We start from the raw sequence: 26559 nt of genomic DNA on the forward strand, positions 1-26559 counted from the left end.
GCAATCCCATCCATATGATGTCTTCATTTTGTCCTGTACTCGTTAATTGTATTGTTTATTTCCTGATATCTCAGTTCTTGTCTAATCTTAGAGTTTTGTTTTTTGTCTAACTTAGTGTAGCCAGCTATTGCTCTTAAAAATTTCATTTATGCCGTCTGTATTCTAGAATTATTACTTTTTGCTAATGTTCAGGTTTCTGAGCCATATATTGAAGTCGGTACTGCCACGGATTTATAAAGTTTCATTATTAAATCTTTACGGGCTTTATTTTTAAGTGTGTGTATTAATATTCCCGTAATGTAGCTGAATTTATTTATTTTTTACTGTTATATCCATTTCTCTCTGGTACGAGATAATATTACATCCTAAATATTTGAACCGTGTGCTCAGTGATTATGTTGTCCGATATTATTTTTGACTGTTTCAGGCATTGTTTTAGTTTTCGTGGCTGATATTTTCATTCCATGTTCTTTAAAAATCTTATTTAAGCAGTGCAGCATTTTCTGTAAGTCATCTTCGTTAGTGGATAATAATATCTGATCATCTGCAAACAGTATAACATAACTTCTGTTATAGCGGAGCAGATATTAATATATGCTTTGAACCTACCTGCGTCCCTGGTCCACAATGTGCAGAACACTTGCTCCAACCCAGAAAATCCCAATAGAAGGTCAGTGTTCTCTTTTCATCAGTTGATATGCCCATGGAGTACTGCAAAGTGACATTTTCCAGAGGTTTTACCTGAAATTAATCGTGAAAGATTTTTTATTAATTTTATGCTATGTAAAGAATAAAATTAAAAATTAATTCATGACATCCCCGGAGGGTAAGACCCGCTTGCATGAAGCAGGCTAAATTAAACAGTTTCTGTCAATCATTTCGGGAAATTCAGTAGATATTATTTTGCTAACATTTAAATCAGTCTGTTTCATCTTCCTTGAACATCAGCTGCCGAAAATTTTCAATTCGTCAGTCCAAATAGTCTGTGGATCCATTTGTTGAAGTCTCTATGCACAGTAGTGGCAAAAAAAACCGGACCGACCCTTGTAGCTGATTTCAGAGCCTTGTTCACTCCAGAGCACGACAGACTGGTAACTAAGACTTTCGCTTGCGCTCGTTTCATAAACATACTCGCGTTTTAATTACTACCATTATAGGCTCGTTGCATAATGTACTATTAACGACGACGATATTTTTCAAAATTCAGATTCTGTTATCATTAAAGACGCTTACTTTGGTAACCAATAAATCACACTCCAAAAAAAATATATATAAATGATAGTATGAACAGTTAACATCGAAGACAAAAATGATATAAGAAATTTCAACGAAAATATCATATAAACGCAGGACAAAGAGAATAAATAAACGAGATACTGAACCAGAAGAATGACTGTTAGGATGGATGATTCTGGTAATAAAATAGGAAGGGATGATAGTAATTATGGTCTTCACGTTACCGCTAACGTGGAAGAGGAAAATGGAACATCCTGTGCCATATGTCTTATTCATTTCCCTCGTAACTCACCCATATGACCAGGGGTTCCGTCACTGGACCGACGATGAGAAGCGCCTCCTGCCTGTCTTTGATCATGCCGAGCCATGCCTTTGTGCCTGCGAACGTGTACATGCCCAACTTGTCCCTGAAACACAATAATCAGTTGCTCCGCCGGCCGTCATGATGGTTTTAATCTCCATAAAAACACAAGTAATACACACTACTCTGAGATCCTCACATTACAGAGGCACCATACACGATCAGTAGCATACAATTCATGGACTCTCTCTTTCAGACAAAGAGACAAATACAGGACGAACAAAATTTCAGTATACCACTAAGCAGCAAGTTTTATATATTCAGTGTTACAAACACAAACGTATAACCATACGTGTTCTTTCTTACCTTTGCGCACATTACTGAACTAAAAACAGTAACTTGTGTTCATTTCATGTTAGTGTGACCAACAGTATAAAAAATTCCCCGAAGTTTTGTTAACCTTTTGTTAGAAAATAACATCACAGTTAAATCATTATTTACGAAACTGAGAGACACGATTGTTTCTCTTTATAATTCAATAAAGTGCCAGTATAAAGTAAGATCATATCCGTACCTCAGAGGTAATGTACTCTACGTGCGGTCCAAATTTTTCGATGTTCAGGTTACACCACTACTGAAGTACTTAGGGTATACTCTGTTAAGTCCTGGGACGACTGATTTTAGATTTAATGAATTAAAAAAAAGGCTATATAATTAGCAGACATCGGATTCTAGGGCAAATGCCTATTTTGTTTCTTTAGGAGAAAAGTAAAAATAATTATTAATATTTGTGTTTCATGGAAATTGAAAGGTATTCAAAGAGTTTTATAGTGCCCTAAATGCCCTAAAACGGTTATTAGAGCCTAATTTGTTAATATTCGCGTAAAAATGCCTAACTCACTGCAAAGTTTCGCATTTTACTCTTACTCTTTATAATTTATACATGCATTCACTGCGAAATTTAAGGCATTTAAAAAGTGGAAAGTTTGCTTCACACCGGCCATGAAACCATTGATAAAGGAAGCAAAATATTTTGAATCTCACGACACTCGCAATAGATTTCACCGAATTTAACATGTTTGGAGGCATAAATGCCGACAAAGAACCAACCTTAGTTTTGAAGCAGGCAACAATCACAACATGTGCTGCTACCGATTCAGAGATATACTATACTATAAAAATGACTGTTTTCGGTCTGAAACCGATTAGCTGTACTGCCCTTCAGAGTGTCATAAAATCACAATTTTTGGAGAAAGAGTGTTTTTGAAATATTTATGAAAAGTCGTAAAACTGCGAATTAGTAGGGTAAACCGTTACGAAATATTTAAAAGAATGGCCCTCCTAGTGTTAACACTACCAGGAAATGCAACAATAAGTGGAACTTTGTATTTTTGTCCAATTGAATCTCAATAACAACGGTTCATTTGAATGCTCGTTAACAGTTGCTCTTTCCCTCACCTTATTTGTTTTGAGAAGTTTTGAGCGGTAGGACGTTTTCCTGTGAAGTTTAACGCGATAATGCCGAAAAATATTAAGTGCAAAATCTACATTGATCCGGCAATGGCTAACAGAATATTCAGAATTCACTTATGATGGAAAAATAATATTCTGCAAGATTTGTAGCAAACAGGTATGTAACAATAGTTGAAATATATAAATTCTATTAATTTTAATGAGTAGGCCTATAATATTTATACATTGACTGAGCTATCCTGAGGTATAATTCTTTTTAAGACCACTACACTTTAACCTTTTAAATTCCGATAGTTAAAGTATTTGCAGGTCATTAAAATTTTGATTGTTCGAACCCACTAACTTTGTGATAGAAATACGGCAATACAACAATTAGGATTTTATTTTAATTCAGTTTACTTTACATTTTTAGATTTCCCAAGAAAAGAAGTGCCACCTAAAGCAGCATGTGCAAGGAGCGGCTCATAAGGCTAAAGCTCAGCAGAAAAATCAACTGCAACAAACTTTACTAACACAGCCTACTTCATCCAATCTCAGCAGCAATTTCTATGCTGATTTAACCAGAGCGTTTGTTGCTGCTAACATTCCCTGGAATGCAATTGAAAATCCGGTTTTAAGACAGTTTTTACAAAAATACTGCAAACAAAATATCCCATCTGAGTCGACCCTAAGAAAAAATTACTTAGAATATACAATGAAACTTTAGCTTCCATTCGGGAGGGTATAGGTGATTCTTACATATGGGTCTCTGTGGATGAAACCTCAGATCCTATGAATAGGTATATAGCAAATATGGTAGAAGGAAAACTTAGTCCTGACGGACCTTCGATTCCACACCTCGTATGTGTTAAGGAACTTTCGAAAGTGAATAGCCAAGCCATTGCTTATTTTGTAAATAAAGGTCTACAGTCTTTATACTCAGGTAATATAGACGATTCTAAAGTTCTGTTGTTTTGTACTGATGCTGCCTCATACATGGTTGCTGCAGCTCCACTTCTTAAAACACGCATGTAACCTGTCTAGCACATGGCCTTCACAGGGCTTCTGAAACAATCCGGAATGAATTTCCTCTTGTCAATTCGTTTATTTCTAACACAAAAAAATGTTTTTGTAAAGCCCCATCCAGGATTTCAATATTCAGAGAGAACTTTCCAGATATCCCACTCCCACCTCAGCCGGTTGTTACACGATGGGGAACCTGGATTCAGTCACTGGTGTATTATTCTAAGTATTTTAAAGAAGTGGTCACAGTTATTGATAAATTACCTGAAACTGATAGTGCAGCGTGTGTGAAAGCAGTGAAAGATTATCTGAATGACTCACGAGTGAAAAACGATATTGCCTACATAACATCAAACTTTTCTTTCATACCTGCAAGCATTGAACAATTAGAACGTGAAAAACAATCTCTTTGTAGCCAAATAGCAATAGTAAAGGAAGCTCAAGTGAACATACATTCTGCTTTGGGCGAAACTGGGAAAAAAAGTTAAAAATAAGTGGGACAACGTATTAAATAAGAATGTAGGATTTTCTTTGTTGGAAAAAGTATCAAGAGTGATATCGGGGGAAAGTGTAAATGTTCCAGTAAGTATTGACGTTTCTATTGTACCTAATTTAAAATTTGCGCCTCTCACATCAGTTTCGGTTGAAAGAAGTTTTTCTGCTTTCAAAATGATTCTCAGTGACAAAAGGCAAAGGTTAACTGTGGAGAATTTAGAAAAAATTCTGGTGGTGTACTGTGCAGATAATTATAATAAAGTCTGAGCATGGAACCGAATTTCAATAAGTTAAAATGAGTAATCTTCATATCAATAATCATTATTTCATTAGTTTCAATATATTAAATTTGTGCAGCTCTGTTTATAAATATAATATAGTATTCTTTTTTAATGTTTAAACATACTTTTTTGTGCGTATTTTAGTGTATAACTAAAAATTTCAGTGAAAGAAATAAGTATGATACCTTGATGTGCCTAAAATGCCTATTTTCATTAAAATAGAGCCTAATTTTACAAATTTTGAGCTTATTTTAGGCGCCTAAAACTGCAATTTTTAGTGCCTAAAAATCCGATGTCTAATAATTAGGGACGTACAGCGATAAGTCACACTTAACTCTGCTTACTTCTGTATGTGTCTTATACCTTTCAAGATATACTATGGTTCCACAATACCAAAAATAAAAGGAATAGATTTGTAACTTTACCAGTGTTAAAAAAAAAAACAAAAAAAAACGTGAAATTTCTTTGTTTATAAAATGGACTCTGAAGTACATAATGTGTAGCTACTTCAGGTACAGGAAAGCAATACATATATTATATTTATTGCATGTATTGCTTTCCTTATTTCGCTTTAATGTATCATACCTGAAGACTGGTGTCAATTCTCGGTAAATTCAGCCTTAGAAATCGTTCGAGAAGAAATAATGGATAATAATAATAATAATAATAATAATAATAATCATCATCATCATCATTATTATCATTATTATTATTATTATTATTATTATTATTATTATTATTATTGTTGTTGTTGTTGTTGTTGTTGTTGTTGTTGACGCTGTACCAGTTGGAAGGTTATTTAAAGTCGTTAAATTTGTGATAGCGAGATTATATTTCGGCGATATGAGACCTCATGAATTACCTAGCATTCGCCTGAGTATTCGTACAACCTCGAGAAAATAGTCGACTAGGTAATTAGTTCAAGCGGGATTCGAACGCAGGAAACCAGCTTTTGACCGTTGAGCTGCGCCAGTGGCATTATTATTATTATTATTATTATTATTATTATTATTATTATTATTACTATTGTCGTCGTTGTTAGTATTATCTTTTGTTAGCTAACCTCGAAGTACTGCAGTTCATTTTATTACGTTGCTCGCCCTTAATTTTTCGAATTGTCTCCTGCTTTGTTTTCTGCAATCATTCGGGATGCCTTTTAGCGGACATTTTCAGTCTCAATCGAGATTTTGGCTCTCAGAAGCATTGTTCTCAAAGTAGGAGACATGGGGACGCGATAACTCTGGTAGGTATTTTATTTTCCTGCAGACCTTTCAATCGGGTAGGTATACAATTATGTTATGTATAGTAGTATCATCGACTTGACAACTGAGGATTATAGCGTTGGCTTGTTTTGAACTTGCGAATGTCTGATTCAGTAGCAAGCATCGTAATTACTAGACCACTGAGGGCGGTAACTTCCATCTTCAGTAGTGTCTTCACGCAAAAGGAAATCAGGTTTTATTGTGGACGAACCCTATGACATATAACATGTAGTCCGTTGTGGTACAACTGGCAACATAGCTTGTAACCCGAGACCTTTTCCTTGCCAAGGGATTGAATATGTCATCCCTAGCCTTGTACTTGACTCGTGTTATCTGAGTCGTGACCTTATACCAGAGATGAGACGATATTAGCTCCAAATCATGGTAGAAGAGTTCCACCTTGATCACGGGCGCATAGCGCATCCACTGTAACGTAGACAACAGGTATGTACATGCACATGCAGCGAATAAAGGCAGCAATTATTATAATAACTTGCATTACTAAATTTCTGGCTATGTAATAGGGCTAATTACTCAGTTATTTAATATACATGTACATATATAAACGAATCTCAAAGGGAAGAGTTTTTTAGGAACAAAAAGAGAAATAGGAAAAGTTAATTGTATGTAAACTATTTTATTGTTAAATACTTCACTTCATTGGTTAGGAAAAACTAATAGGGTCTACCTGCTCGACGTGTGTGATCTCTAAGTACTTTTGAGTATTTGTTGAAAAAATAATAATGCCAATATTAGTTGAAATAGAGTATATTGATTGTGTGATTGTGAAAATGTAATCCTTACTCTCCAGTCGTGATTATGTAATGAGTTTTCTTAGAGTGATTTGTGAGAAGCACGTAACACGAAAAAAAAAAAAACAAATTGATTAAATTAAGGTATTGATAGCCATCGTAATTTTTGGCGTCAATCATTTAAGAGGATATGTATGACTTTTAAAACTTACACAATTTCGGCCAAAATTTGTGAAATTTAAACCATATAAACAGATCTATAATAATAATAATAATAATAATAATAATAATAATAATAATAATAATAATATGTTGTTGTTGTTGTTGTTGCCTAGTGCCTTGCATTTAGCAATGAAGCCATTAGCAGTCGTGCTTACCAATACTTTTGAACTGTAGTTTCTTCTGATCTTAATGCTTCACAGGTCTTCAAGTGTCTTCATTTATTTCTGCTGGATCGTTACACAGGACACATATGGGTGAAGCTGAGATACTTATTCTGTAGAGATGACTTGCTAGACAGTCATGATTTGTCAATAGTCTGAAGGCTGCAACTGCTGTTTTCCTTGGTCTCTGGGGGATTATATCTGGGTTGGAAAGTAGTGTAATCCATTTTTTGTCTTTAGCATTTGATTCTATTTCTTGTAGGTATGAATGAGAAAATTTTGTAGTGATCAAGCGTTTTATTGAGGAATATGAGAAATTAAATTTAGATTTTTGTTTTATTGTTGTGCCTTTCTTGGCAAGTGTGTCTGCGGTTTCATTCCCCATGACTCCACAGTGTGCTGGAATCCATTGGAGACGGACAATCTTATTAACTTTTTGGAGTTGTGTTAACATTTTGTAGCATTCTCTTACTTTTGTTGACTTCTTTGTAGCATTTGAATATATTCCCTGAATTGCAGCTTTAGAATCTGAAAGAATTACTGTCTTGTTATATTTATTTAAGGGAAGATTTAATAATTGTCGGAGAGCAATGTGTATAGCCTCTATTTCACCATTATAATTTGTTGTGTCTCTGCCAACAGAATGATAAAAGGAAAAATGTGTACATGTAACTCCAGCTCCAGTAAGGTTTTCTGTGGTTGATCCATCAGTATATATGTGTAGCCATTCTTCTCTAGGGTATCTAGTATTGATCGTTTCCAGTGCTAGAAGTTTTTGTATTTCTTTTGGTGTGTCTGATTTACTTATTTCCTCTGTTAATTCCAAACTGAAGGTAGGTTGCAAAAATTCCAATGGATTTTCTCTTACAAGTAAATTTCCTCTTGTGTTAGGAATGCTCAGTTTGGATTTAATCTGTGTTACCTTTTCTAGGAAACTACTATGAGTTTTAAGGATTGAAGAAGGGAGGTTCTTTTCCGTCCATTTAGAGTTTGGCAGTCGTAACACTTTCGCATGTTGGAGTAGTGCTTGTTCTTCTATTTTTGTTGTTATTGACGGGATCCGTGTTAAGGCACGCATGGCATCAACAGATGTGGATTTAACTGCTCCAGTGATTAGGCGGAGAGCCTGATTTTGTATTTGTTCAAGTTTATTGATGTTAGCATTTGCTGCTGTTATTAAAGCTTCAGAACAGTACAAGAGGTTTGGTTTAATATACATTTTGTATGTTGTATTAAGGACTCTCCTTGAGCAGCCCCATTTAGCACCAGCTAACCTTTTCAGGATTTGCAGTTCCTTTTCAACCTTTTCTGAGATGTTTGTTATATGTTTTTTCCAACTAAGTTTTCTGTCGAAAGTGATGCCCAAGTATTTGGCATCATCAACTGCTTTGAGTGGTTTATCATTATAATTTATGTTAATATTCACTGGTTTATATTTTAGTGCAAATAATTCATAAGTTGTTTTTTCTACATTGATAGTCATGAGGTTTTTGGAGCTCCATTCTAGTACTTTCTTTAGGGCTGTTTCTATTCTGTCTTTAATTAATTTAGGTTTTTTTGGAGAGCCTGGAGTCCAAATGGCTACGTCGTCAGCAAATAATGCAATTTTGGTTTCTGAAGTTTGTATTATTGATGGAAGGTCGTTTATATAAATATTAAAGAGCGTTGTACTCAGAACAGCACCTTGTGGAAGTCCTCGGTGTGTTTGTTTATATTTGGAAATGTATGTATTATATTTTGTAGCGCAAAATCTTTGTGACATAAACTGGGCTATCCATTTCAGCATGTTACTTTTCACACCTATTGATTGCAACTTCTCAATTAATTTATTTCTCCAGACTGAGTCATATGCTAACTGAAAATCAATTAATACTGCTAAGGTGTCCTCTTGTCTATTGAAAGCTTCCTTGATGTCTTGGCTTAGTAGAATATAATAATATAATATAATAATATCATCTGTACAAAATTTGGTGCAATTAGATCTAATAGTTTTCAATGATATTTTTAAGTATATTTTATATTGACGTTACTAAAAAACCTCCTTGCATCAAAGTTTTCAAAATGTTTAGTTCATATTTGCTCAAAATCTTGAAAATAGTTATTGGAATAAAGGTGAATTAGCATTTTGAGTTTAGTAATAGTATAAGTTAAAGTGAAATCAAAGATCAAATATTATTTCTAAATTAAAGAAACACGTAGTCTAATAAAAGTAAATATCCAGAAATAAGCAACAAATAAAACATCAACAATACATTTAAAATAAAGAAATAAAAGGAATCTAGATACTATCTACTGACCCAAATGTAAATTAATTTACCTTCGATGTCAATTCCGAAATGAATTTATTTCTCTTTTCTCCTGAATAATGCCTATATTTTTTTATGTTGCGCCTCATAATGCCGTTTTATGTTCCTTTTTTTTTCAAATGATATTTTTTTACACAAGAAACACTGGACTTCATCACCATGTTCGAAGCATAAATATTGTATCTTCCACTCTTCCTTGAAAGCTTTAAGCGCTTCCGTTCCGTCATGATGCGCTGTGTTCTAAGATCTGTACATCCTTTAGCAATGTTTACAGGTAAAAGAGCTCTGCGCGCGCGCAGCGGGCATAAAATAGCTCTCGCTCCCAATTATTACTCTCCAACGCAAGACTGCTTTATACGATGCTGATCAGTGGTCCCATACAGTCATTATTATAATCACCATCATTACAGATGTTGACGATAGCAACGACGATGTTAACGATGATAACGGTGACGAGAACATTTACCACGATGATAATGACGACAAAGATTTTGGGAATGACGAAGACCATATACACGATCATAATGATAATGACAAAGATGTTGACAATAGCAATGACGATGATGACGATATTAACGGTGACAAGGACATTTACAACTATGATAATGACGACGAAGATATTGGCAATGACGAAGACGATGTAGATGATGATAATGATGATGATTATGGTGACAAGGATGATGTTAGCAAAGACGATGACGACAATATTACCGGTGACGAGGACGTCTACAATCACAATAATGACGACAATGTTGACAATGACGAAGACTATATAGACCAGTGGTCGTCAGCACTCGCTTAAATGGGTTACAGTTAAGCAGTGCATTGCAATATGCACCGTTGTGCGGGAGGATGCATACCCGCCAACAGTCACGGATGCACGCTGGTGTTGTAAGAGACTTGCGGGTAAGAGACACTAGCTCGAAAGCCTGTGCTGATGACTGCTGATGTAGACTGTGATAATGATGACAACGATGACGTTAGCAACGACGATGATGACGATATTAACGGTGACGGGGGCATTTATGACCACGATGGTGACAATGTTGACAATGACAAAGATGATGTAGACGAGGATAATTATGATGATGACTTAGCAAAGAGGACGATGGTGATGATATTAATGGTGACAAAGGCATTTACGACTACGATAATGACGACGAAGATATTGGCAAAGAAGAGGGCGATGTAGGCGATGATAATATTGGTGATGATGATGATAACAAAAATTATGTTAGCGATGACGATATTATCGTTGGTGACATTTACGACGATGATAATGATAATAGCGATGAAGATGATCAAGCAGAAATGGCATTACATTCTTTGTTTTATGTGTGTTACATAAACCATATCTCCATTCACTCACCCTCCTATCAGCTCCTCTGTAGAATTCTGCTTCGTGACCACTATCAGAGAGTCAGTTGGTTCCGCCTCTTCCACGTAGATGTTTCGTGCTCCCACTAAAACATCAAGCATCTTCTTCGGTGCTGTGGTAAGAAGTAACAATCAGTAACTTTGTCGTGATATAGGATTTTTCAAAAAGGACTTCCCAACTTTAGAAGCCTATAGAAATTTACTCACATATCTTAGAGAAATAGTTAAGGTGTCAGTTTAAAGGATAATACATAAAGTTTCTACCAAACAGTTATTTTGTTTCGATGTGACTACCATTTGTGATATGGCAGATATTCAACCTAAAGTCAATTTCTTGCCATACACGAACCAGTTGATCAGGAGTCACTTCTGCAACTGTGGCATTAATTCGATTTCTCAGATCAGTAAGATGGGAAGGTAAAGCAGGAACAAACACTCGATCTTTGCCGAACCCCCACAGGAAAAAATCGAGGGGGTTGTGATCTGGTGAGGGAGGTGGCCATGCAGTTGACCCTGCACGATCAATCCTGTGACCTTGGAAACGCCGATCAAGTAGCTCACGAACCTCGAAGCTTGATCATCTTCGTCAATCTGCGGAGGATATCTTCGAGCATATCTTTGTACACAATATTGACTATGGCGAATTCCGTACTACGACACTAAATGAGTCAAACTTCACTTATTGTCCTTCAAAATGACATCTAAATCGATCATGTAAGATATGTGGATAAATTTCCATAAGATTGTACAGTTCTAACGTCCTTTTTGAAACAAACTGTATATTGATGTCAAGAATTAAAATCGAAGAAAATTACATCACTTTTAATTTTATTATTGAGATTATACTGTTTGCTGATAAGCAGGTTTTAATAAATGAAAATGAAAGTGAGCTTAAAAATAATTCTGTGTATTGATAAAAGTGAAAAGTTTAATTTTAAGATTCCAGTAAAAAAAGAGAATTACTTATCAAGAGAAATAGAGAGTAATTTAGGACCTCTGCAACAAACTTTGAGGGAAGATAGTTCTTGCAGGGAGGAAGATTTTATGTCGAACAAATTGTATCTTCTGATGTTTCTTTCAGAATTTAAGCATTCCTGATCAAAGCACATCGTGCATTGTGCGTATTGCGCTACAGTTGCCCTCACGCTGTCATTGCTACGTAGGTACATTAATTTGAGAGGCACAGGCAATTTCGAATCTGTTTTCTGTTTACAATGTTCAACCGGATCACGTCCTATTTTCCTTTCTCCGACCCTACGTCTGTGTACGTAATGCAGTTATTTGGTCACTCGCTTGTCATCATGAGTACAGTACATTTACGTACTAGCATAGTAAGGATCTACATCTTTGATTTTCCTGAGCTCACTGACATGATAATGTGTTTCTGGGAAGCTAGAGGATACAGAAGAGAAGCTCTCTGAATCTACCAACATCAGTTTCCTCGCAGACAACATCCATACCACTCAAAGCTGCTCGACTTCATCAAATCCTTCGAGAAGTGAGATGTCTTCGTTCTAAACACATTGGTGGGAGAAGGCGTAACATAAGAACATCTAGTTTGAAGAAGTCCTTGAGATAATTCTCCAACGATCCATCAACTAGCACGCGAGTCGTTGCCCATGCTGTGAGTACAAGTCAGTCCTCATAGTGACGAGTGTTACAGGAACAACATTTACACGCATACCATCTCCAGAAGATGTACCGACTAGGGCCGGAAGAATTTGTATCTCATATTCAGTTCATTCAATGTTTCTATAATGAAGCATGCTAATCCTGTTTTTCTTGTTTAGCGAGGAATCCTATTTAATGCGAGATGTGTACTTCAAAAACAAGAACAGACACATCTAGGATGATGAAAACTCACATGCACTGTTCATTCGATTTCACCAACAGTGGCTTTCTGTACGTATCTGGACTAGAATTGCTGGTGATCATCTGCTGGGATGTATCCTCTTTCCACAACGTTTGAACGGAGCAGATAACTGTGAGCTACTTCAGAATATACGAGAACTTCCACTGCTCATGGTAAGTGTAACTGCAACGTTGCGAATGGACGTGTACCAGCATGATGCAGTCTCGCCGCACTTCAGTCGTGCTTTACGAGCACATCTCAACACCTACGGAGAGCAGTAGATAGTGAGACGGAGACCTGTCAAGTGGCCAGCGCGATCGCCTAATTTAACGCCTCTTGATTTTGTCTTTGCGTACTTGTGAAGATTGTTGTCTACGCCATCCCATTTGATGCCATAGAGAACCTGATTGTGTGTATATACATTGCCTTTGACCAAATTCACCAGAGACCTCAAATGTTAGAGAGAGTTCGACTGTTAATGTTACTACAGTTTCATGAATGCAATGAAGTTCAGGGTGGACATTTTTAAGACCTCCTGTAAGCTGTATATGGAATTCTACATTAAACATGAAACTTATTTTCTAATAGAGTCCTGAGTTCTGCCTGAGCGATCGTGTAGTTACTAAACGTCGCGTTAGAGAACATTGGTTGGTCGACAAAAATTATCCTCACTACGAGACACATAATTCTTAGGGTTTGTTGCAGAGATCCTGAATCATCCTATTTAATTATATAAAAACAAAGATATGTCATAGAATAGGTCACAAGTTTTAAATATTTAGGATTTGAGATAAATATAAATAGACAAGTAGAAGTAGAAATAAACTTCAATGTTTCAAAATATATGTGACAAAAGAAATTGAAAACTAAGAAAAACAGCAAGGAAATAAATTCAAATCAAGCTTCATGCAGTACAGAGGTATCAGTTCTGTCCTATGCATCGAAGACTTTAACGATGGCATGTGGTAAGATAAAAAGTTATAACTACTGAAATTAAATTTCTAATATCAATTAAACATTGCACAAATCTAGACTAGTGTATGTGAAGATGTACAACGAATTCAAGTTATAGAAAATGATTGATCACTACAGAGCATAGTAAACTGAACGTTTAGAAAGGATAGATTAAAACCTTATCGCTAGAAGAATCCTAGGCTACAGACTGAAGAGAAAAAGAGATCCGGAGAGATCGAAGAAAAAATGGACACGGACTTAGTGTGAAACCGAAACAGGTTAAGAAGCCTAATTCTTGTAATGCATACAAATATGGTGATTATGATGAAATAAGCAGGAAAACGATGAGGAAAGCAAATGATTATTATAATAATGAAGACAAGAATTCCATTGTTCTGAATTTCGTTCTTCTTCGTTCTTGGTGATTAGATATTTATACGATTTGCCATTAGTTGTGAAATTGTATTGGAAACCGCTAAAAGGCGGTATACGATGAAAATATGTATAATAAATTATAATCTACTATTATATTTTAAAATACAGTGATTTTATTAAACAGTTTACACAGTAATTCAAAGTGTTCATAGATAAAACAGTGTAAAGGTAAAGGAAAATAAAAGAAGTAGAGTTACGGGTGAAATTAATCTTGAAGTTACACAAAGTTTTTACGTTTTAATTGCCTTTTATATATTTATGTAATAGAAATAAACCCTTAATATGTACATAGAAGAACAGTATGTTGTACACACAAACTCTTCTACAAAATAACTATTTCAATAGGTCTTACAGATATATTCTTTTTTGCGGAAAGTCAGTTCATAATTATTAGACCAGGAGACAAACTACAAAAAGTAATTTATTGCAATGTAGCAAAGTATTTCATTCTGCATATCTCATTAATGAAAGCTAAAATAATGGTTTTTATAGTAAAAGAGCGGTGACAGTAAAATAACGAGCTCATAATAGAAAGGTAAATAAATGTAACTGTCTTTGAAGTGAAGTCAACTATTTGGAAAATAATGATGTAGAAAAAACACCAGAAATAAACACTAACCTACTCACATAAAAAGAAATTACAAAAGAACCGGATATAATAATTGCAGTAAAAATCGATTAACCATAAAAAGGAGTCTGGTAATCTACAAAAAAAGGTCCAGGTTCCGATAGTTTATATTCAGGATTATTTAAATGTGAAAGGAAGACTTCCTCAGCAATGGTTTGAAGTATTAATAAATAATTTTAGGAGGAAGAAAAAATTAGGCTTACTATTAGTTATACAGAGGAATAAGACTACTAAATGTAGCTTATAAAATATATAGTGTACTCCAAAATAATAAGTAGAATGTTGGAAAATATTCATGTGTGTTCATAACAGAAATAATGGAGTCAAGCCTAGGACATTCCAAACAGATCATTTATTTACCAAAAAAAAAATTATCGAGATAAGAGAACAGAATCTGGAAACACATCAGAGATTTATTGCTTACATAAAATCTTTCAACGGGTTTAACAAATTTAAATCTGTTATTACCACCATACAATTAAATAACCCAAGTATTAACTCATCTGACTCCAGACTGTGTTGGAATATTCAAAAAAGGTAACTGGAAAGGATACGTACGTGAGTTAGAAAATAAATTCAGCGAATCTTCTGAAGACCCAGAACAAGTTGACCATATGAATAGACGATTTTGTAACTTCATTCTTAAAACAGCTAAAAAGTTCATTCTCCGCGATAAAGTTAAGAATTTCAAAACTTTTTTTTTGAATAAAGGTTTAGAAAAATTGAAATAGGAAAGAGATGCAGTTAGAAATGTTGCGGAACATACACAGAAAAACAATTTTACTAAGGTTTTACAGAACACAGATTACAGGAAGGATGGAAAAAAGCACAAATGTGTACATAATGTAAAAGTTAATAAGAATAATGCTAAAACATATTTTGTTCACAATAAAAACACCTTTACACGGGATGAAAATATAGCAGAATTATTCAATAAACATTATTCTAATGCTCATACATTAACAAAAGCTAAGAACAAAAGTGAAAAACTGCTAACAAAAAATGAACTGAAACAACACTTGTATCAATCATACTATTTTCACATAACATTTCAGTGTAATGAAACTGAATATTGCAATAAATAATGTCATAAACAAAAAGTCACCAGAGCCAGATAATATAGCCTACATACTGAAATTAAACAAAAAAAACTTGAAAAAATTGCTGAACAAGAACTGTCAAAACTTTATGACTTCTTTAAAACAATTACAGTGCTTGTTGAATGAAAGAAAGAAAATAATCACATTATGTATGTATGTATGTATGTATGCATGTAAGTATGTATATATGTATGCTATGCTAGAAAGAGCGGATGAAGAAAGAATAATGCTGAAACTGATCAGGAAGAGAAAAAGGAATTGGCTGAGCCGCTAGCTGAGAAGAAACTCTGACTACTGAAGGATGCACTGGAAGGAATGGTGATCGGGAAAAACTTCGGGACAGAGGAAGATATCAGATGATAGGCATTATTAAGATAATACCTATTTAAATCGATGCGGGCACTAAGAGAAACGCAGAAAATATGAAATATTGGACAATGCTTTGGTTTGAAGTGAAATACCTGCCCTTTGGCAGAAAATTGTGAATGAATGAATGAATGAATGAATGAATGAATGAATGAATGAATGAATGAATGAATGAATGAATGAATGAATGAATGAATGAATGGATAGGTCTAATTCAAATTCTTTAAGAGAATAATACAGTTTATATTACCTTAAATATTGCTCCTGAGAGAAAATCTTTTTGTTAAAATTGGAAATAGTAAGGTTCGTGTGGTATAAATTACGTGAATCTTTGTTTGGCGGGATATGAGGAAATTGGATATCATTTAATATTACAGAGATAGAGTATTACGAACCCGCTTAAAAGGTTTTTTCTTCTTTGGGAGTGTAATATTGTATGTTGTTAGCATCAGTTAGACACAGCATAGAGGACGATGAAAGAACTTAAATATTATTTTTTACAGATATCTTGATGAGTGTATCTGATTCATTAATAAAATCTTGTATAATTACTGTGAATGCTTGAGATGTCATATTTCTGCTCTTTTCATTTATGTTCGAAGACCGTGAAAGATTGGCAGGAAACTGTAAGACATAAAACTAACAAAAGACAAGACTGAATACCATTTGTAGAGAAATACCAAAGCCTTTGTCCAAAGATAAGATTGCAGACAAAGCAAACAACTACGATCATAATCTTTGTCTTGTTCGGTGCCACAATAATTCTTCCAATAATGTATCTTCCATTTTTTCATGAAAGCTTTATAAAAATGGTGAACACAATACTGCTCTGCTTTGTGGCTAGAGATAGGGCACAGAAACGCTTTGTTACTGTCTTTTGTCGCAACTTGTTTTGTATTATATTAGCGAGCAGAATCGACTGAAAGAATATTGTTGCGAAACTATGTGACCCATATTTAAGGTGCTTTAATATTGGAGTGAAAGCTAGAGTGGCGCATGTCACTCGACTCGATGCATGTCGTTCAGATTTCAGGTATTTGTAGCTCATGTAACTTTTTATTAGGAAGAGTAGACAAAAGAAATTGATGTTCGCAGCAAAAGTTTGGCATTTTTATAAAAAAATACATACTGTGTGTAACTTTGTTCCTCTAAGATTGATATAAATATATTCGATTTTAAAAGTGACAGGGTCAAGGTGAAGAATGAATGAATTAATCAATCAATCAATAAAATTGGAAAAAAGGAAGAGAAACAATAATTATAAGATATGCGATTGCGGATCCTTGCAAAGGAATTTTCTCCTGCAAAAAAGTACTTATGTGATCTCCAAGCCAAATGGCCACTTGTCTGCCTCAATTTTTCGTCGTTCCGTTTAAAGAAATTTGAGAGAATTTTGAAGAGGTAAAGTCGAAAAATGCACTTCTTTAATAGCTGTATGAAGAAAGGAATGTCGCAAGCAAGATCAGCAGCACTGCTCAGCAACATCTGGACAGAGTTGCCGGAGATGTTAAAAGCCTGAGTAAAACGAGTGGTGAGTAAAGGGGCGTCACTATCCTCGCTGGACAATGGATCCGAGCCCTTGCCTTGAGCGAGTGGCTATCGATTAAGCTCGCCCTGAAGTACTCAAAGCGACACGCAAAAACCGAGGTTCCAAGGGTTACAGCGAGACATTGCAGATATCAAATGAGTTTTTGTTTAAAGCATTTGTGGCTGCAAATTAAGACCATGTGTTTATCACTACATACGTCTCACACAAGACAATGAAGGAAAATAAATTATGCCTTTATTTGGTGTAGCTATTCCGAATAATTACTGAATCAGCTGATATAATTTTTAAATAGAGTTGGGTATAGAGAAATTGATGTGACTATTTTTCATCATTTTAAAATTTATCCTTTTTACTGTATATAATATGGTATGTCAATTACTATATTGAAGCATGGTCAACTAGAAAATGAGATGCACAACGAATCATCTCAGTTGAGATGTAATTTCTACAAAGAAATAAAGTGGGCCACACATTATTCTATCGGAAGAGGAATTCAATTATTGCAGAGGAACTAAAAAATATACCCAGACAAGAATAATCACTAGGCCTACATAAAGAATTAGCAACGGAATGAACAGGACCGAGACACCTAAAAAGTTCTCTACTATGCACTCATAGAAAAATAATCGCTAAGAAGAGCTTCAAAAAGTGGCGGAAGACTGTAGCAGGCTACGAGGGCTAAAAGTGGAAAGGAATATGATAATTATAAATTAAGATAATATATTATATTACATTTAATAATACACTCAGGGACAAAATAAACCGGACACTTTAATATTTGCTGGTATTTTGCAAAACATTATCTTCTCATACACTATTATGGTAGCCATCTGTTGTTATGGAGACGTGTACACATTGTTGATTGTTTTTTGTTTTATAAACAAGCCATTACAACCGAATATTCCAATTTTGCTTTCGGAGTCTCAGCTATAACAATTTTGTCTCAACCATTTTGTGCTTCATTATCGTTATCATTCGTTATTTTTTTATTTTTACATTTTCTGAGTTTAAGTGGGGTTGTAACATTTGTCTTAAAACAAGATGCGACCTGAAGATGTGGCTCGAGCTGTAGCCCTTTACGATGATGGACGCAGTGTACGTTACATTGCAAATGTTATGAATATGGCTAGAAGCACAACCCATGATGCCATAAAACGGTATAGAGAGACCCTAGAATATACCAGAAGACCAGGTTCGGGTCGTCCAAGAGCTACAAATCCAAATGAAGATAGATATATGGTGTTGAGAGTTCTTAGGGAGCGCAACCTGCCAGCTACTAGTGTAGCCCAGCAATTTGTTAACATGCATGGACGCCCAATTTCGGCCAAAACAGTTAGAAGGAGGTTGAAAGCAAGTGGACTGATATCAAGTAGACCTGCAACTGGTCCCAGACTTCTCAGGATTCATCGAGTTGAACGACTGCGTTTTGCAAATGATCACAGGGATTGGAGAAATGGACAGTGTAGCTGTGTTCTGTTCACCGATGAGTCCCGTTTCAATCTGTGCTCGCCTGATGGACGTGAAAGAGTTTGGAGAAGGAGGGGAGAACGATTTTCACAGTGTTGCATTTCCGAAAATATGCCGTATGGAGGTGGAGTGATGGTTTGGGCAGGAGTGTGTACGGATGCCCGTACAGAGTTGGTTTTTGTTGAAAATGGAAGACTAACAGCTGATAGATATATAAATGAATGTTTGGCTGATCATGTTGTGCCATTTGGCCAATTTGTAGGCGATAATTTTGTTTTAATGCATGATAATGCACGGCCGCATATTGCCCATGCGGTCGGAGATTATCTCCAAGAAGTGGGAGTCCATGTTCTTCCATGGCCAGCAAGGAGTCCAGACATGAACCCAATTGAACACGTGTGGGGCATGCTGGGACGGCGTGTTAAGAATAGACGACCGAGACCAGAATCGTTACAAGAGTTGAGGCGAGCACTTGGCGAAGAATGGGAACTTATTCCTCAAGAAGACATTGCTAACCAAATTGAGAGCATGCCAAGACGTATGGATGCAGTTATTCAAGCCAGAGGGGGTAATACCCGTGACTAAAAAGAGTTTTTACTGTTTAAGGCACCATAAAATAAAAAAACAGACCAAACGATGCCATAGTTATACGCTCTTTGTAATTTTTTGTAAATTTTCTCAGCAGAGATTTTTTTTTCAAATGTTGTCGTATAAGGTGCTAAATGAAACATTATTTTGTTTAAATGGGTTTGGTTTCATTTTGAAATAATTGGTAACAAAATACAAGCAAATATAGAAGTGTCCGGTTTTTTTTGTCCCTGAGTGTATATTATATTTATTGCTATAAAATGCCTATTATACAAATATAAACAAGAATGCATATTCGAGCGCATCCCCGAAAGAGTAAAACTCGTACTCAAGGAGCAATCCTTAAACATTTAGCAAAGATAGACAAGGAACAAAGAAGTTTTAAAAACTACATTTAAATTCACATAGAAACAACACAATTTTTAAATTTATAATTTCACTTACAAAAATATATTATTTAAAAATTATATTTCTAACGTCATTATTTAATGTATTGGCACAAATTTTTATAAAGTTACATATTGTTTTAATTATTTCGTTATAATATAGTATATCTTTGAATGGTATAAATACAGTAATGTAGAGCTTATGTACATAGGCTATGTATATAGACTATATTTATTTATGAGGGAATTTGAGAGTAAGTTAAAAAAACTTGAGTAACATAGGTAAACTTATGCGTGTAAATATCTTAGGCCTACTCTGATAAACTTTTAATTAAGTTCAGACAATTAGCCTATAGTTACATTGGAGTAATTTTATGGTTGCTATTTTAGGGAAATTGGAGATAATGCTGAGAAAATTAGTTACATCTGATATCAAATGACTAATATAAGTAAGATTGTATATAGGACAAGAATATAGATAGGGTTTTAGGTCAATGTATGACTTGATATTTTTTTAATGACATCAGTCAATGGACGTAAAATATTTTAGGAAAACAAAAACTATATTAAGGGGAGTCTGTACTGCAATCCCAGCAATGTAAAGCAGAGTAATAAAAGATAAAGACCGTAATTTTAGCCTGTTACATACAATAATACTTGAAGAATAACCCCTAAAAATTTCAAATGTGTATCTTATGTAAGTCCTGAGAAAAGTGCACGTAAATTAGATGAAATTTACATTGCTGGGATAGGCAGTACAGACTCCCCTTAAGAGAATCCTCTGATTGAGGTTCTTGCTGATATGTACAGTAGTGGCAAAAAACCGGACCGACGGAATAATCGAAGTCCCCGAAATGAGCCACTGCGCATGCCACGCCCGCATTCACAAGATAGCGAGTAATCTATTGAAATTGTTGTAGTTTCGACAGGTGACGTGGCCCATTTCGAAAGGCATAGAAAATAAGCTGGTAAAATTCATGTTCTGGGAATAATAAGTTAATTAAGTAGTAAAATATCGCTGCAATCGAAGAGTATTGGGAATAAATTTGAATAAGGAACAAAAAAAAGTTTCCTTCGCAGGCAGGATTCGAACCACGAAAGTCTTAGTTATTAGTCTATCGTGCTGTCACTGTGAACAAGGCTCTGAAATCAGCTACAAGGGTCGGTTCGGTTTTTTTTTTTTGCCACTACTGTACATCTATTATCAGGCAGTACATCTCACTTGACGATATATGTCTGAGGAAGAACAATGCTTGTATGCATCTGAAGTCTGACTAGTGTAATATGTAGCTAGTCGGCGATGTATGCAAAGGAGGGGGAAAGAAACTGGCCATCCTACCCCATTATCTCCTGGCCTAGTTGCCTCATAAGTGGTGTCTTCTTGGTATCACTTGTGAGGTTCAGATCTGTCTTCGGACAGTTGACTAAACAACATATTAAGAGGTTTAAAAAATTGTTTTTTTTTTCTATTTCTTAATGTACTTAACTGGTGTAATCTATGTGATATTTTGAGAAGAGTTTGTAATATGTTAATGATTCATTTTTTAGTCAATTTTCTTAATTTTTCATATGATGCAAATTAGTGACCGATGCCCTTTCAAAACAGATGGATTCATTTTATTTTCATGAGTGGTTAAATGGCTGGAGAAGTGAGTGAGTTTGTGCTTGTGTGAAATGCTATAGTCATAGTTTGTTCAGGGTATTTCAAGGTCATATTATTATTAATACAGTTACGTTGTGCTTATGCAATTTCATGGATATATGACGTTATATTGGAATGTAAAGCTACGAATGGCAAATGGTACGCATAGAATTTTAGATTGCTTTGAAATTATATTGGAATGAATACGGATCTGCGTCAACAACTCTATAATATTCCCTTAAGTATGAGTTTACACTATAATAAATGTACTGAAAAGTTATAATATTATGATTAGAACCTGGATGTTTGGCAAAATGACTTTTTTACTGGATGGAAGTAAATCATTAGTTGCATAGATATAAATGTGATTATTTTTTTTTTTGGCTATTTTGCCTTCTTAATAATGCCTTTTTTTGTCATTTTAAAGCAATATTTATAGTTTATTCGCAATTTTCTAATTAATTGTAATGTAATGTGTATAAAATTTAAATATTCGAAACAATGACTAACTATAGTAGCAATAGTAAATAAAAGTAATTTATTTCGGTGCTTAATCTGCTAATAATCGTGCGGTGAATGTTACTTATGTCCCGCCCACTATAGGAGACGTAGGCCAGTTTTACACTAATCCTAAAAATCTTGACGGGATAATAAAAACCTAAACTAACCTAACCTAACTTCGTCGGTGTCTATTCCAAAATCGGCGGAAGTCGCTCAACGCTCGTTTAACAAATATTCGCTCAGTGGGCGGTGGATACTCTACATTGACCAATCGTGCTTTAATACTATCGGTGTAATATGAATAATGATCGACAATCCACAGTTACAAATATAATATTGTCAAGTCTTCACGATACCAACAATCAGTTTTATAATTTTAAATATTAAGTTCGTTGGCATAGACGTTGTCACGTAGCATTTTCAATTGTTTGCTTTCATATTTTCAAATCTTACGTACAGTCAGTTATTGTCGAGTGACAGAAGGTATAAGATCGGTTAGCTAGAATGCCTAAATTCAGTAAACCATTGCAAAGTAAACTTCATGCTTACGTTAGTGAATATGATGTCCATGTGTTTTCAACCGATGGAACAGTTCTGTTGTGTAAGGTTTGTGAAAAGACAGTTAATCACGAAAAAAAGTATTTTATAAGTCAACATGTGTCACCTACGAAGTAAATATGTGAATTATGTTAATAGAGTTTAAATTTATTTTTAAAACATATTATGCCTTTTTAAAATTGAAGAGTCCACTCCAAGAATGATGGATGTCACTTTCTTGTCGAAAATGAACCAAGATTGTCAATGCATAGCTTAAGACATATAGAATGTGCATACTGTTATATGGCATTAACACTGATAGTCATTGTCCAGTAATGATCGGAAAATCACAGTTAAGCTTTGAGAGCTAAGCATTTCAAACTTTCAATTGCTTCTTCTGCGAAATATATTCCAAATGACATCCATCATTCTTGCAGTGGACTCTTCAATTTATGATGCATTTTTTTCTAAGATTTGTGTGCCCTTTTTACGTTTTATTGTATTTTTTGTCTGCCTATTTCCACTGTTATTAATGTCTAAACATCCGGGCTCTAATTATGATGTAGAAATATTTGAGATTATTCTTGAATGAAACATGTAGGCTTATATATAAATTAAGTGCAGTGGAAAATGTTTCACTATAATAAGAATAAGTTTCTACGTTCACAAGAAAATTTAGCCAAAAATAAGTTTATATCGCCGTTAGGCAACTCACCTGTTTTATCCTCCTGAAAGAACATAGTGCCGTCCGTAATGTTGCAGCTTCCACCATCCCCATGACAAACTCCACATCTATCTTCAACGGCTTCTGACTCGAAGTCCAGATCACATGGTATTTCCTGTAAATCCAATTTGTGAGCCGGACTTCTGTACATGACGCGCAAATACTAGCTGTGACCTTGACATATACTCGTACAGTAGAGTGACATCCTACTCTAATAAAACGCCTTCTCGCTGTTAATTAATTCCCGTTCAGTTGAAATGGGGATCACATTAGAAAGGAATGAAGGCAAAACCATGACGTTAATTATTCTCCAATCAAATACCACCACCATCATAAACATCAAGGTTGTGGTTTAGACCAATTAAATTAAAACACGGGAATTCGGTTGAGTAATCTTATACAGACTCTTTTAATACGTCAAGTTGCCTTCTAAATAAAAGAATGTCTCAAAGGTGTTAATTTTATACTTATTATTTCATTCTCCTACCTTGTATTAAATTTAGTGGTACAACGTTAGTCAAATGGCTAAATCCTTTGTTTTCCATGCTGGTAACCCGGATTCGAACCCCAGCGAGTCTAGGTAGAAGTCGTGGTAAAAAAAACTGTGTCACAGGCGTAGCTCAGTTGGTAGCACGTTTTGCTTCTGATCCTGAGCTTAACTCGGCCGTGAGTTCGATTTCCGCTTGGATTAATTACATGATTGGGTTTTTCCGAGGTTTTCTCCAAATGTAAGACAAATGTCAGGTAATTCCATGACGAATTCTCGACCTCATCTAGCCAACTATCATCTCACTGTCATCAATTTCATTGACACTATTAGTTAATACAGCGTGGTTATATAACCGACTAAACAAACAAAACATGATGGTAGGCAGTGTATTCCCAGTTCTCCATACTCGCATTCCACTATTACTCCAGGACAGCGTTTCTCAAACTTTTTTGAAGTGGGGAACACTTTTTAAAGTCAGAACAGTTCCGCGGATCACCTTACTCTTATTCCCTTAGGAAGCAAATTTATCATTTTCGTAGCATATTTTAATACCAGTATACTTATATTTTAATATTGAATTAAGATTCGTTACTTTGGTCCTCTGTTATGAATTCGGGTGGTCCCTGGCTGGCTTACAGGCGCGGCGCCAGATGTGCAGGGAAAAGATGTCGAGAAACACCACGTGTATAGTGCTTTAAATCCCTCTTTTGTTGCTGAGAGTAGAGTGGGAAGTCAATAGACGAATAGGGTAATAAATTTCATAAATTATCAGTACTGGGAGAAAAAGTGAAATTCGATTGCGATGTGTCATTTCCAAACTCTGAGATTTTAAACTATAGTGAGATACGCAATTCGTTTTAATTTCATTTTTTTTTCTGTCTTTTTTGAAGGACCTCAAGGGCAGACCTCGAGGACCACAGGTGGTCCGCGGACCATAGTTTGAGAAACGCTGCTCCAGGATATTCCTGTGCAATGTGTTCTTCCATTAAAAGCACATTTCATTAATTGGAACAATCTTCCATAATAGAAATTGCTTCACTGTCATAATTTAAATATCTATTACATTTAACGATCTTTCTCCAGTGTTGGTGATCTTGGGTAGCAGCGAGTTGGATGCCAAGACATATGACGTCATACGGTATGATTCCGCCAGTCGTAGATATGAATTTTCGCTGTGACGACCGATACTCATTCTTTCGATCTTGTTAACAAGAATGAACAGCAGCCCTTCGATGTCGGAACACGTTTTATTCGTAAGGGCTTGTAAAGTCTATGAATGGTCCACTTAAAATTACTGTCAGGCATTTATCATATGAAATTTTAGGAATACAAAGTCAATACTTTATTCAAGTCCAATCCGCGTCTCTTTTCTCAGGGGCGATATCTCAGGGCATGCTATGCCAATATTTTCGTAGAATGTGTATTTCTCAAAATGGGATTACGTACATTAAAATTCATTTTGATTTTTGGAATATTGTATAGGCGTAATACCATCCCCAGGTTGCACACCGCAAGTATCGTAACGTTGCTCGTTTCTCGGAGCTACAGGAAAGACGTAGAAATAGCGAGAATATGATGCGCGCGCAAGTGCCTTCCTAGGCGCACATGCTTCTGTTATGCGTTGTTTGAAGCTCTGGTCCGAGAGCTACGCCAACGACTATTTAACATTACACAGACCAGTATGTGCTGTGATTTGCGAGTGCAATGTAATTGTATGGGCGGAATGCATGTATTATTAATTCTTAAACATTAATATGGGTCTGATTATTTTTATTAATTATGAATTATTACATCCTCCCATCTTCCCCTATGAATAAAAGAGCAAGCCTAACTTTCGTGACTAGCATTCTCCCCTGCTTCATTCTCATCATACTTACTCTACAGACTCCTCCAATGCAGATGTCTCTGATACCGCGGAAGCAAACTGTACCATCCGTGACGGACTTCTTGAGCACTGCTACCACGCCATTGTCACTCTTGCATACCAGCTTACAAGGATTACCTGTGGACACCAAACATGACGATCCTTATACTTCATATCCATTGGCAGCATAAAAATGTATATTATCTTCAGGGAAGCAAGGGGTGAAATTTCTATTGAACATATTTTTTAGCTACAGACTTGATTCCTTTCATACATATTCCTACTGACATCAGTATTGACGTGTTTAAGTTTCATGTTTATGTGATAAGTAGTTTAAGAGTTATTTAAACTTAAAAAATAGCATATTTTCAAAATTTTTCATCTCTTCCAAATATTTTAAGTATTATGTCTGACTTTTTTTTACAATACCTTTGATATCTTTAGAAAGTTCTACGTTCTCATATTTTTTAGTTTTACCTTGTGAAAATAGGGGAAAAAATTAAACCTCTTCATAGTTAAAGTTTAAAACATTCACCAGAGTGCGTGCACACACTTACTTACTTACAAATGGCTTTTAAGGAACCCGTAGGTTCATTGTCACCCTCACA

General features: G+C 35.2%; 1 protein-coding gene across 1 annotated transcript in view; it reads right to left on the bottom strand.

The window, feature by feature from the left end:
- The window catches only part of LOC138712031 (A disintegrin and metalloproteinase with thrombospondin motifs 12-like), a 127905-nt gene that overhangs the window by 8230 nt on the left and 93116 nt on the right, over positions 1-26559 (bottom strand). Inside the window, exons 13-17 of the mRNA XM_069843421.1 lie at positions 25965-26089; positions 23589-23712; positions 10861-10981; positions 1529-1643; positions 610-741 (exon numbers count right to left, since the gene is read on the bottom strand). Of these exons, the coding sequence (XP_069699522.1) occupies positions 610-741; positions 1529-1643; positions 10861-10981; positions 23589-23712; positions 25965-26089 (617 nt within the window). The remainder of the gene's footprint in view (positions 1-609; positions 742-1528; positions 1644-10860; positions 10982-23588; positions 23713-25964; positions 26090-26559) is intronic.

This window comes from Periplaneta americana, chromosome 13 (genome assembly GCF_040183065.1).
Source record: "Periplaneta americana isolate PAMFEO1 chromosome 13, P.americana_PAMFEO1_priV1, whole genome shotgun sequence".
In the NCBI taxonomy this organism is placed as follows: domain Eukaryota; kingdom Metazoa; phylum Arthropoda; class Insecta; order Blattodea; family Blattidae; genus Periplaneta; species Periplaneta americana.